The 12,540-nt window shown below is 44.1% G+C and overlaps 1 protein-coding gene across 12 annotated transcripts in view; it reads right to left on the bottom strand.

Moving 5' to 3' along the window:
* Ikzf1 (IKAROS family zinc finger 1) overlaps nt 1-12,540 on the bottom strand; it is a 92,220-nt gene that overhangs the window by 68,216 nt on the left and 11,464 nt on the right. For 11 of the 12 annotated variants that reach the window (XM_050141186.1, XM_050141190.1, XM_050141197.1 and 8 more), the window contains exons 2-3: nt 8,670-8,723; nt 161-280 (exon numbers count right to left, since the gene is read on the bottom strand). In XM_050141186.1, the coding sequence (XP_049997143.1) occupies nt 161-280; nt 8,670-8,723 (174 nt within the window). Of the gene's footprint in view, nt 1-160; nt 281-8,669; nt 8,724-12,141; nt 12,518-12,540 lie in introns of those variants that run through there. The other variant, XM_050141191.1, reaches the window with a different exon arrangement.

The following is a 12,540-nucleotide window of genomic DNA, read 5'->3' as shown; positions in this document are numbered from 1 at the left end:
AAATGCATCAATTAAAACAGATTGCCCAGGTCCCAACTTTAGGAAACCTTGAAAAATGAAGTGAGCTCAGAGGGCAAGCGGGACTGACCACACCTACCTTACCCTACACAGCAGCCATTTCCTAATGGACACCTGAAGGACACCACGGTGACCCACTTACCCATGCCTCGCTCACTCTTGGAGTTCTGCTGTGATCCAGAGTTGGTGGAGAGGTCTTCGGGGACAGGCATGGGTTCATCCCCTTCATCGGGAGTGTCACTGACTGGGGGGCTCTCCTTCCCTGTAGACACAAATCAGAGATTGAGTTTCCGGCGGGCACCGTCAGCTGCTGGGAAAACCTTAGTGCCGGGCTTCCTCGATGGCACAAGAGGGTAGCATGGAGGGGTATCTGCTCTAAATTGCTGCTTCCCTGTTAGGACCAACACGTATTTCTCTTTCTAGGAATGAATATCACTGCCAAGCAATAAACAAACACCAGAGAACAAAGGTTTACACAAGGCAAACAACACCTGTAGCCTTGGCTATTCCTGGGACTAAATTACTGCATAAACATTGATATATTACAGGGCAGATGTGGTGATGTCACTTTTCCAAAGGAAATCAGCTTTTAGATACTCTCGATACATTTAGGTGTTACAGAGCTATTTCTACAATCGTATTTGTAATGGGCACATGAAGGGTTCCATTTTTTCCTGCTTTTGACTCTATATTTATTTTATTTTATTTTTTTACACTTTTAAACAACACTGAGCTGAGCATTTTATCCTTAAAGGCACCATTGTGTACTCTTTGGAAGGGATACTGCTAGGCCAATGGCACCTGTATCTCTGAGGCTCTGCATTTGCTTGACAAACTCACAGTCCACACAGAGACAAAAGTTTGTTACACTTCATGAAGTAAGGTTTCCTCCCTCCCTCCCTCCCTCCGTCCTTCTCTCTCTCTTTCTTTCTTTCTTTCTTTCTTTCTTTCTTTCTTTCTTTCTTTCTTTCTTCTTTGCTATTATTTGACAATCCCTTACACCTGTATACAACATTTGGTCATTTTTGCTCCCCGTTACCCTCACATCCCCCTCTTAATCCCACTGACTCCCTTCTCCCCAGGAATCTTTGGCTGGATTAAAACGAAGTCTCTCTAGCTCTTTTAGGTATGAGAACAACACAGTGAAGCTGTCATTGAAAAGCTTCATCTTTCCAGAGCTGTTTAAAGGCGTTACTATACACAAACGACACAGGAGACGCGGCTGGTGTGGCCCTAAGCCTATGCTCACTGGTCTACTATACCTACTATCAAAGACAGTCTTGCTTAAGAGACCGAAGGTAGTACCAATATACCAGCTGTTTGCCTGATGAGTTGGCAACTTGGCCCAAGAGGCAGAATGACCTCCACAGAGACACTAACCCAGACTTTTGGGAGCACATACAAAAAAAAAAAAAAACACGTCAGTCATTAAAAATTTTTGAGAACATGACGAGACACGGTGTGAAGACTGGATCAACTCAACAAGAATTGCACCAACATTTTAGGAGATGGAGGAGAGCAGTAAACACGAGACAAGCATTCCTGGAATCTTTAAAATAGAATCTGTAAAGGCACCAAGGACATGCTTTGGGGGATAGCATTACAATGTCTAAGAAAGAGACATCACAATGTAATATCCCAGGTTAGCTGTGATGAGAGCAACTGGCATATTTTCAGAAAGAGCATTATTGGGTATATTTGGATAGCTGATACAAGATAAATAGTTAAAGACGGGGTAAGATTGTAATAATTTCCCAAGGAAAAGCAAAAGGCCCGAGAGACTGATCAAAAGTGTTATGCTAGAGTCTGTGTTCATTGGTCGGTGCTGTCTCCATTACCCTAAATAGATGACCTTTAAAGGAACAGTGGCTGGATGTGTGGCCTTGGCTCTCATCTTCACAGCAAGAGAGGAAAGACTCTAACCGGGAGGATGCAGAAGGCATACGAACCGCTTGACAACTTTTACTTTCATACAGAACCATGGCCCAGAATAAAGGTTTTCAAAGTTTGAGGACTTTAGGGAGGGGTTCAAAGATACTGACCACATAACATCCTCAGCAGATCTTCTTTATAATATAGAGACCCTGCAGTGGGGGAGGGAGGAGTCAGATGAACAATGACCTATACCACTTGCCTTCTGAAAGGCCAATGAAGAACCTCCAAAGAGGAAAGGGAAGAGGGAAATGATGTAATTACATTATGACCTCAAATAAAAGAGAAATAACTATAAAAAGAGCCTCCATCAGATTGATAGTGGGGCCCCTGGCAACGGAGCCACAACTTGAGAAGCTGGTGCAGGAGTTGATACACATAGAATGTATGGAACATTGGGTTCCTGTGATTAAGCAGCTCTTACTAAGACTGAGTGGGAGTGGGGGGAGGAGAAATGGAATTGCTTTGGCTTATTTTGTTATGACGATCTCTCCTATAATAACTTCTGGACCCATGGAGATGCCATATCACACTGGAGCTGGGGGGAGGGTATGTGTGATAAGGATCAGGTGTTAGCCAATGAAAGCATGCCACACTTCCAGCTCAATTCATGTTGAATTGTGTCCCACCCCCCACACAAAAAAAACCCCCAAAACCCAAAAAAACCCTCTTAGTGACCCATTTTTAAAAGTGTGGCTGACCCATCTTTGAAAGAACAATATCAACTACGTCTTAGGGAGGATGTTCATAATAACAGCTGTGTTTCTTAAGAATCACAACGGGCTTAGGTCATTACACTAAAAGGCCAGCTCCACAGCATTCCTGAGCTTATATCTCCGTACTTTATCTTTTCCCTACGTGGAGGACGAGGTGTAATGAAAACAGTAGGGATCGTGACTCTAAAATACCTGTGGGCCAGACTGATCAATAGGAACTCTCAGAGCAGAAGAAACCACACAGAGAGGTGAAGAATAACAGATCAGACCCCATGTTTCTAGGGGCATGGAGTACAACACCAGACTGGAATGAACAAAACCAGATGTGCTCACATGGCAGCCGAGAGCGTGGCATTAATTCAACGCTGCCTTACCTCGGCTCACTGATGGTTTTTAAGAGGTCCTCTGATTTGCCTAAAAGCCCCCCAGTGTGAATTATGTTGCAGAGCCATTCGTCTCTCTGGGGGGCTCTGTGCCCAAGGACCTTTGCATTCTTTTATTGCTGGAAGGTCTTCCTGAGGAAAATGTACCATTTCATGGAAACCTCCCTGAGAGGCAAAATCATTGTGCATGCTACCTTTCGCTCCACTCATCCTTTGAGCCATTTCTTTATAAAAAGGAAGTGCTAGGTCAAGCCAACACGGTCCCAACATGGATACACTGTGGGATCTGGGCTACAGGTCTGAATACAGCAGCTGAAGGGATGGCGGGAAGAAGAGATGGCAGGAAGGAGAGATGGCAGGGAAGAGAGAGGGCCACCATTTTAGAACTCTCTCCTCAGGCAGAGTTGGAGGCTAAAATTCAGGATTCTGGTACAGCGCAGAGGGTTGTGGAGAAAATAAAGTTAACAACGAGTGTGAACGCTAACCTGTCAAGCTCATGGTGTCATTCAGTAACCTATCGTGCACCACAGAAACATAGGCTATGGCTTGCACCTTTACCCTGCAGCATGAGCAATGGGCTGGAGAAAGCAAGACAGCAAGCATTTAATAAGTCACGGAATAGCTCTGAAGAGGCTAGTGCAATTTCACTTACCTGGGAAGCAAAACTTCTGGCGAAATTATAAATGTATCAATTTATACCTAATTTGCCTGTTGCTTTTGTGTCAAGTACGTCTTTGAGAAGTTTCTGTGGTCAAATTAAAGAAACCGTGCCCTTAATCTGAAACTAAAAGTAAATGATTTCTCAAGTAGATTATAATTTACCCTAGCTACCCAGCAAAGCTCTGGGAATCTCTCCCAAAGGCTGTGTCTTTAATACTCTGAGGGGCCCAAGGGAACATAAATCTGGGGTAGATGCTCCCAACACAGAACAACCACTCTAGAGAAGAGGGAGACGCTTGGCGCCTAGGGCTGGAGTAGGCTCATACTCCCATGGAACTTCTTGTCAATCTCTTATCAGCCATGCTTTGGTTTCCTACAATTTGGAGATAACTACATTCTCCTTCAGTGGGCTTTTATATGGTGAAAACAAGAAAATGCTTAGGCTAGTATTGGGCAATTCAAAGTGCTCAATCAATGTTATTTACTATGATTAACAGGGAAGGATACTTCCATTGTTATTTAATAGATAGGAGGCTTGTTTCCTTACACAGATTAGTCATCTTTACAGGGTGTTCTCCTTGTGTGCATGTTCCAACAAACACATTACAAATAGCATTAAGATAATACCAAATACACAAATGGATGGATCTAGAAAACATCATATTGAGTGAAGTACAGACTCAGAAAGATAAAAATCATATGAACTCACTCATAAGTGGCTTTTAGACATAAAGCAAAGAAAAACCAGCCTACAATTCACAATCCCAAATAACCTAGACAACAATGAGGACCCTAAGAGAGACATACATGAATCAAATGTACATGGGAAGTAGAAAAAGACAAGATCCCCTGAGTAAATTGGGAGTGTGGGGATCATGGGAGAGGATAGAAAGGGAGGGGGAAGGGGAGGAGAGCAAAGAAAAATATACACCTCAATAAAAACAATAAAAAAGAAAACATGAGATACATAGTTCAGGCGATGGGACCCAGAGGAGCCTCAGAAAGTCACTGGCCAGAGTCACTGCTGCAGTAGGAGACATAGCATGGTTTAGGAGGCTTGGGTTCCATAGCTGCAGTCAAATATAGGTGTGAAGATGGCTTTTCAACTCCTTTTCGCTTTTTCCTATAGACTGTCTCTTTCTTTAGAAGGCAAACAAAAGCCCAAGCCATATGCAGGAGTAATTTGAAAAGACTGACGTAGAAGAGAAGGGAAGAATAGCTTCACTCAAAAAGTTAGGGAGGAGTTCCCCAAAGGAACCGGCAGCTTTCTTTAGATCCACACGTGTTCAACTCAAAAGTCTGAGGCCTGCAGGCCAGGAGAGCTCTGATGCCCCAATTTGTAAATATGCTTAAAACACTGAGGGGTTCTTGGTGATTATTTTGTAACTTTATTGCATGGTCCCTGGGTGAGATCATTGTAGATGACCGGTAAGGCTGGGCACACTTGTAGGTCAGGGCCTATTCCTATCAGCGAGCCTTTTCCAATTAGTGGACTCAAGACAGTGAGCATGATCTGTAAGGCCTGTCAGCCTCTAGGATTGTCCCCAGCCCCTAGGTGGCATCAGCTGGGACAGAGTCCACAATGAGGATACATGCCAGGAAAGAAGAATCCAAAGGCCTTGAAAACAGGGGCTTAGCAGGGTCTGTTTTTTAAGTATTGCACATGTTTGGGGGACTCCTACGAAACTGCTGATATTTGAACATTTTATGAAAAAGAGAAAGACTCGGTAATACATTCCTCCCTGTGCTATGTAGAAAGTTAACCCCCAGGCTGAGAATATAGCTCAGTGGCAGAGCACCTGCCTCGCACAAGCAACATCCTGGGTTCCGTCCAGGGTTGCACCCAGGGCTACTAGAAAAACAAAGCAAAGAAATCAAATCAACTCCTGTTTAACTAAACGTGCATCCCACCACACAACTTCCCACTGCCTTTCCAGCCTTAGCAGACAAAGAAGGAGATCTGGTTTGAACTGGGAAAAGTATCAGATTTACAGAAGCATAAAAGCAGTGTTTAATCCTTCCTAAATGTGACACGCTCTATGGATGCTCTAGTCATGGTGTAGAATGCTCAAGGCTGAACAGAACCCAGCGGTTCCAGCAGGGTTGGAGAGAGAGTCGTTCCTTTGCTATGGGCGTACAGAGAAAATTTCAGACTAAATCTTTTCAAACCAAAAGGAGAGTGAAGGAGTTTCCTTTTTTTTTTTTTCCAAGCTGTTGGTTATGCCTGCCCCAACTGTCCTCTCCTTTAGGGCAATCCACAATGCACTAAGTATTCAGCGTAACTTTTAAGGGCAAGACAAGGAAGTTCAAGAAAATAACGCATTTGTAAGCCTCGGGATCAAAACCGAAAAATGATAGTACTGGCTATTCCTCCTAGCTAACATGTTAGAGATAGTTTTCAAGGCTAAGGTATATTCGCGTCTTTATTGTTTTAAATTTCTTATTGATACCCAATAATTGCTCATGTTTTTGTGGTGCAGTGAGATGTTTGAGATTTCAGACATATATGCAGGGCATAACAATCCTCACATGTGCGTGGCACATCCCACAATGCCAGACTCTCCATTAGAGTGAACAAATTCAGAATCCTGTCCTGTAGGTATCTACATTGTTGTCAACAGCAGCTACCATACTGTGCACACTTGTGTTTCTTCCTCCTAGCTAACCACGCTTCGTATCCACTGACCCACCTCTCTCTGCCTATGCCCCTTACACCCCAGCTTCTGGCAGAAATCACTCTTTCAACTTCTTTTTTAAGAAAAATGTTCAAATATGACACAGTTCGTCCCCAATAAACATAAACACACTGCTTACTCACTGGACAGTGTTGAGCAAACTGGCATGTCTTTTATGGGATAAATCATGGAAATAAGTTTAAAAGGTAACTATAACAGGGGCTAAAGACCATACAAAAGGTGGCGGCTAAGTGAGGTAATCTGGTTCCTCTGCAGTGTATTCTTTTTTTGTTAATTACAAATGTGCTGTGAGCATGTTACCTCAATAATTCGCCACATGTTCTGTGAAACAATGACAATATTGGGGGTTTTCTGTCTGCAATGGTTTTTTCTTCTCTTCACTTTGTTCTTTGCTCACCTTTTAGGAAGCAGTTTATGGTCTTACCTTACTGAATTTTTTTTTTTAAAATTACACTTCCTCTGTGTGCATATACACAAGCACACTCACGCACAGCGTGCATGCCATTGATTTTTAGTTCCTGGACTCTTTCACTTAACTGAATGCCATTTCCATCTATTCATGTTGCCCTAGATGACAGGATCCCAACCTTTATAACTAAATGGTACTCCACTGTATACACACACCACACTTTATCCACCGATGGACATTTGGGTTGATTTAATCTCCAGCTTATTGTTTTGACATCAGGACATCAGAATGTAGGTACCATGTGGACCAAGAGGTTTCACTCCCACTGAGTGCATTTTGTAAAAGTCATCTGAGGTCAAAGACATAAAGAAAAGCAGAAGAAGAGAACCAACAAAAAGGTTCTTCTTGCCCTTAAAGTTTCTCAACATCCCTGTTTTTGTGACATTCGAGGCAATCCGGCTGTAATGGGTGAGCTCAGTGGGTGAGGTCTTCCATCAGTAGAACCCATGCTTCTTCCCTAATTATGTTTGGCACACTCGGTTTTCCTGGGCTTTGAGGGGCGGGTAGGGAAGCTAAATACAAAGTTGCAATAAACTAAACAGGATTTCTTTTCCATTTAACCACTTTGCTTAAAAAGCATAAAAGAAAATAAAGCCAAATAACTCTGAAAAGTACAGGATAAAAGCAATGTCTTCTTCCACTCCCCACACGCCAATCTTTCTTTTAACCCACAGCTTCTGGGGGGAAAGTCCAGGTTAAGATGTACACTCCAGAACCACTGTAACTGTTTACACAAGCATGTAGAATGTATGTGGGCACACATGTGTGGAACTCATTCCACATGGAATCATACTTTGCATTTCTCCACTTTCATAAACATTTCAGATTTCTTTCCATACCTGCACATTCCTATCCTCCTCTATTTTAAGTGTTAAGGGTACAGGTCTGTGGACATACCATGGTTTTTAAGTACTAAGAACAGTGCCACAGTGTGCTTCAGTAAGGGGTGGGACTCAGGGCATGCAGGTTCTCTGGAGAGCAATGCAGCACCATACATTCAGGGCAGGTCCCCTAGAAGCACCCACCAGGACCAACTTGCAAAGTCAGAAATAAACACTTCCTCAAAACCTGAGGGGGCAGCTCAGCCAAGGCACAGATGGCAGGCTGGACACTTAGAGGCCATGCTTCTAGGGCTGGGGAATTGCCTGGAGGCTCTGAAACAGAAATACCGACCAGACTTCCAAGTCCAGGAAGCCTGTTTCCAGGTAGTGTGCTGATACAGGGCCAGGCAGGAATGGACCTCGTCTGCTCATCATATTAGGAACAGAGCAGGATCTGCTGCACGGCACATGCTACCCCACTGGACAGCCTGGGGCCTGACTTGACTTTCTCCTGCCATAGCTTTCCATTTTCCAGGTCTTCTAAGAGGAGAAGACCTCAACAGCAATGTTTTTGCCTTCCTCCCTTGGTAAGTTCTCAAACCCTGAATTGGGCCAAGTTGGTAGGTGTGCTTTCTTTGCAAGCTTCTGTCTCCTATTCTTCCTCTCCCATCTTTTACCTCTTACGTGCCACCTTTTGGCATGCATTTTAGCTGTTTGATAGATGAATCCATCATAACTTTCTCCAAAGCACAGTATTTATTTAATCCTTTCTGAGTTGCTGTCAGAGTTGACACCATAACTCATTTCGTTTGGGAGCCTTTTATGCTCAGGCTCTCAAACTGGGATGCTTCAAAAGTTGAAGTAAACATTAACACACATCCCATCTGGGTGTTTTCCTTTACGACAGTCTTGCTGGCTCCCCCCAGCACAGCCAGCACAACTTCTGGACACAGGTCTATCACCCAAGGTCTCACCTGAAACTTGGGACATGTCTTGACCCTCGTCAGCATCCATTGCGTTCAGATTATCTGTGAAAGAAAAGAGAGGAATGGATTTAGTTTAAAGCAAATGAGAGAGAGAGAGAGAGAGAGAGAGAGAGAGAGAGAGAGAGAGAGATTGTGCTATTTAACAACAACACTATCTAGCAAGAAGAATGCATTTTTTTCCTCTTCACATACTTGCTGGAGTATCAGCCTAGCACAGACCTTGATCCTTTAAAAAACAGCATTACAAAGATTTATAAAAATATCATTACAAGCACAGGAGGACCAAATTTGTTATTTATTGTTAATTTCCTACTGCATAATAACCCAAAATGCAAACTGACTGCAACAAAATTAAGCAGAAAATTAAATGGCCCTGGGTCATTGTAGGCACAGAATTCATTCTCTTGGCTGATCCATAGTTATGTTCTTTCTAATTTACTGAGCATGCATCGATGAACCTTGAGTCAGCTTGGTGACACGCGTACAATCAGCAATCAAAAAACGAAGCAATTTGCTGAAGAATGTCTCATTTACCCAGGCAGGCTGCATATCTGAACAGCAACGCACTACCTCCATCAATAATGAATACACCTCCAGCCTGGCAGATGGGCAACACGCGCTCTGTCCTTGTCCCCCCCCCCCCCACTCCTCGGCTCCAGCTTCAGATCCCACCAGCACTCTCCCACAGGGAGAAGGGACAGAACTAGCCAGGAGAGGGCCCAAGCCTCCTGTTTTGCAGGCCTGCGGCTGGCTCCTCATCTTGGTTTGAACTGAAAACACCCATAGGAAGAGGCTGTCCTGTAGCAGCCATGGCAAAAGATCCAGGACTATAGGTACAAACGACCACAGACACCAGGGAGGGACCCAGAGACAGAAGAGAGAGAAACGACGGCGGGACTTGGTTTGGAGGCCACACCTCAGAGCATTTAGGTGCCCTTAGATGTTACATTCTTAGTGCAAACATATTGTAGCTCGATAAGAAATCCGTGCCCAGCAGAATTCTGTGGTGACTTCATTGAGTCTGCTCACCATGATCTCAGGCTATCTGCTTGAGAGTCTAAGCCCAGTGCCTTTGTTTTTACCCGGGGACCACCATTTCTCTGCTTCAGAGAGGTGGATATGAGCTGAGGCCTGCTTTCATCAGAGACCAGGAAACTGATGGGGGATGCCAATCGTTTGGAAACCATGTGGGTTTCCAAACCAGTAGTGCATATGTAAATAGCTCTATATAACACAGAATCATATGGAAGGCAGGATATGGATATACACAGCATATGCATATATTCATGTGTTGTTATATATTATCTATATGTATACAGATGCCATATATTGCTAATATGTATTTTATGTGATGTTATATCTATCCATCAATCTAAAACTTGATGTCTCTTTTTACATTTTGTGATATACATGGACAGAACACATATATTTTTTCAAGAATATGGTCAGCTCTAAGGAAGGCTTCTGTGCAGAGAAGGGTTTATCTGTTTCTGAAAGGCATTTCATTGGTCTCACCAGGTCTCAGAGAGCAGCCAGGACTACAGGGAGACAAAAACCCCGTAGTACACATGTGCTTCAGACCCCCAGTGACGGTTCAGCAGCTACCGAGAGGAAACAAGCCATCCCTAGAGGCAATCACCAACCAGTATAAGAGCAGCCAGAAGTTCTGTGCCCAGAGTCCCACACCTTTCTGGGTAAAAAGGACTCGATTCTTCTGAACAACGATAAAGAACTCAGAGGAGAGGCCTGTGTGGTGGGCTGGGCTGCACTCGTGAGAGCTGAGACCTTATTCCTGTGGCTTGCTGGCCACAGATGAACTGGTTTATGAAGCTCATCAAAAGTTCTGGGATGCCCCAGTGTTGACAGGTAAAGCAGAACTCAATGACTTCAACACAAAATGTCTATAGTGTGAACTTTGAACTTCTTGTGACATGAATGAGTTTTCATGAGTTTTTTTCTTTCTTTCTTCCTTTTTTTTGGGTGGGGGAGAAACTCATGTAAGTTCTACCACTTAGGACTCATAATATTTTTTTTTTGTTTTTCGAGACAGGGTTTCTCTGTGGCTTTGGGCCATAATATTTTTAACTTTCAGCTCTTGTTCCTGTGTGTTTCCTAAGCCTTTCATAAAATAAGACACTAAATGTATTTCAGAAGTATTTTTATTTAACTACTTCATAGTACCACCATTATATGTTAATGGATATTAAAGGCCTGATTGACTAGATCATAGCCCAGTATAATATACCCAAGTTCCTTCCTACTCCAAGGAAAACAAACGTTTCATCAGGCTGTGAGTACCTGTCCTCCCCTCAACAGTATTTTATAGACACAGCAAGCAGCTCTTATGGAACAGGCACACAGGGAAGTCACTTGGAGCAAGACCCCACGGGCAGCGTGGCCATCATGGTACATGACAGGATGCCAGCAGCTCGCCTCTGCCCTTGGTTGCTTGTCTGGGTCGCCTGATGACAGACCCACTTCCAGCCAGGGCACATGGACCCTTGTGACACAGCCTACCTCACTTCGATTTTCAACCCCACCCTCTCTGGACTTGTGACTAGTACAGTCGCCAACGGGGTCGCTTACTTGGTGTAAAGTTCAACCGTCAATAACGTTTTCAGATACTGAACCGAGTCTGCCTACACTGGGTCCTATGGATTCTCAGCCTGACTTGTCTGTCATTGCTGGAGTGACTTCTCAAGCCCATCAAACTTCCCAAAACTAAAAATCGGCACCTTTTTGGGGGGGAAAGACTAAAAAAAGTAATCCATCAAGGGCAGAGTGAGAGGGAAATACATTTGATTTCTTTCAAGGGAAAACTTACAAAGGTATCTGGAAGGGTCCTGAAGGACCCTAACCCATTCCTGGGTCCTATGCTGACCACCAGGGGCTGCTTACAAAATAAATACCTACTTAGCACCTCTTCTCCCATGTAGAAGCAACACAGAGCACAGGAGGGGGGAAAGGTGGGATTTAAAGGGCCGGAGAGATGTCTCAGCGGACAAAGGTGATGCTGCCACACCTAGCCCTCCCCCCCCCCCCAGCTCTATCCCTAGGAGCCACGCACGGGAAGAAGAGAACTGACTTCACACCTGTCCTCTGAGCTCCACATGAATGGGCACACATGAAGAAAAGAACCCACTTAAAAACTTCAAAAATGAGAATTCAAGCTCAGTCACATTATAGTCTCAGCTAAAAATAAAGTAAAAAAAAATAAAATAGAAAAAGCTTTCGTTCACTAAAAAGCATTAATCACCAAGCAAACTAATGGCATGTTTTCCTCAACCCTGACCCATCTGAGAAGTTAGTATCTTCGGGGCTGGGCAGGGGTGTCAGAAGGAACAAGCGTGTCACAGAAACCTGCCGCGATGGTCCACTTTGCACGGGAAAGGCAAGCAGTCTCAGGTAAGAGCCAACCCAATGGAGAACACACCACCGTATCAATAAAATGAGCTCTCACCTGTGCAGTTCTTCTAAACATGAATGCTTTTATTGTTTCTCTGGAGCAAGCAGTTCTGAATCTTGCACAAGGGGAAATAGATGCAGAGATAAGTGCAGGCCAGCGTGACAGAGGCTGCCCAAGGCTGGCCCTTTAGGACAGTGAGCAGTGAAGCTTCCCTTATAACCACCATCTCTCCAGACCTCTGCATTTCCTGTCTTCCTCAGTCAACTCTCCTCCGGTCTCTATTTCTGTGTCTCTCTCTCCCTTCCCTCTGTCCCTCTCCCTTCCTGTCTGCCTCTCTCTCTCTCTCTTTTTTTCCCTCTGATTAAACAGGGACAAACAGGTTTCATTTCCCTGATTCAGACAGAAGGAGTCAACATTTCACTGATGTTAGGGAAGAGGTACGGAAGACAGGAG

This window comes from Alexandromys fortis, unplaced genomic scaffold (assembly GCF_014885135.2).
Source record: "Alexandromys fortis isolate MF-2015 unplaced genomic scaffold, M_Fortis_MF-2015_v1.1 scaffold_7, whole genome shotgun sequence".
Lineage (NCBI taxonomy): Eukaryota > Metazoa > Chordata > Mammalia > Rodentia > Cricetidae > Alexandromys > Alexandromys fortis.
This window is presented reverse-complemented; position numbering and strand designations above follow the sequence as displayed.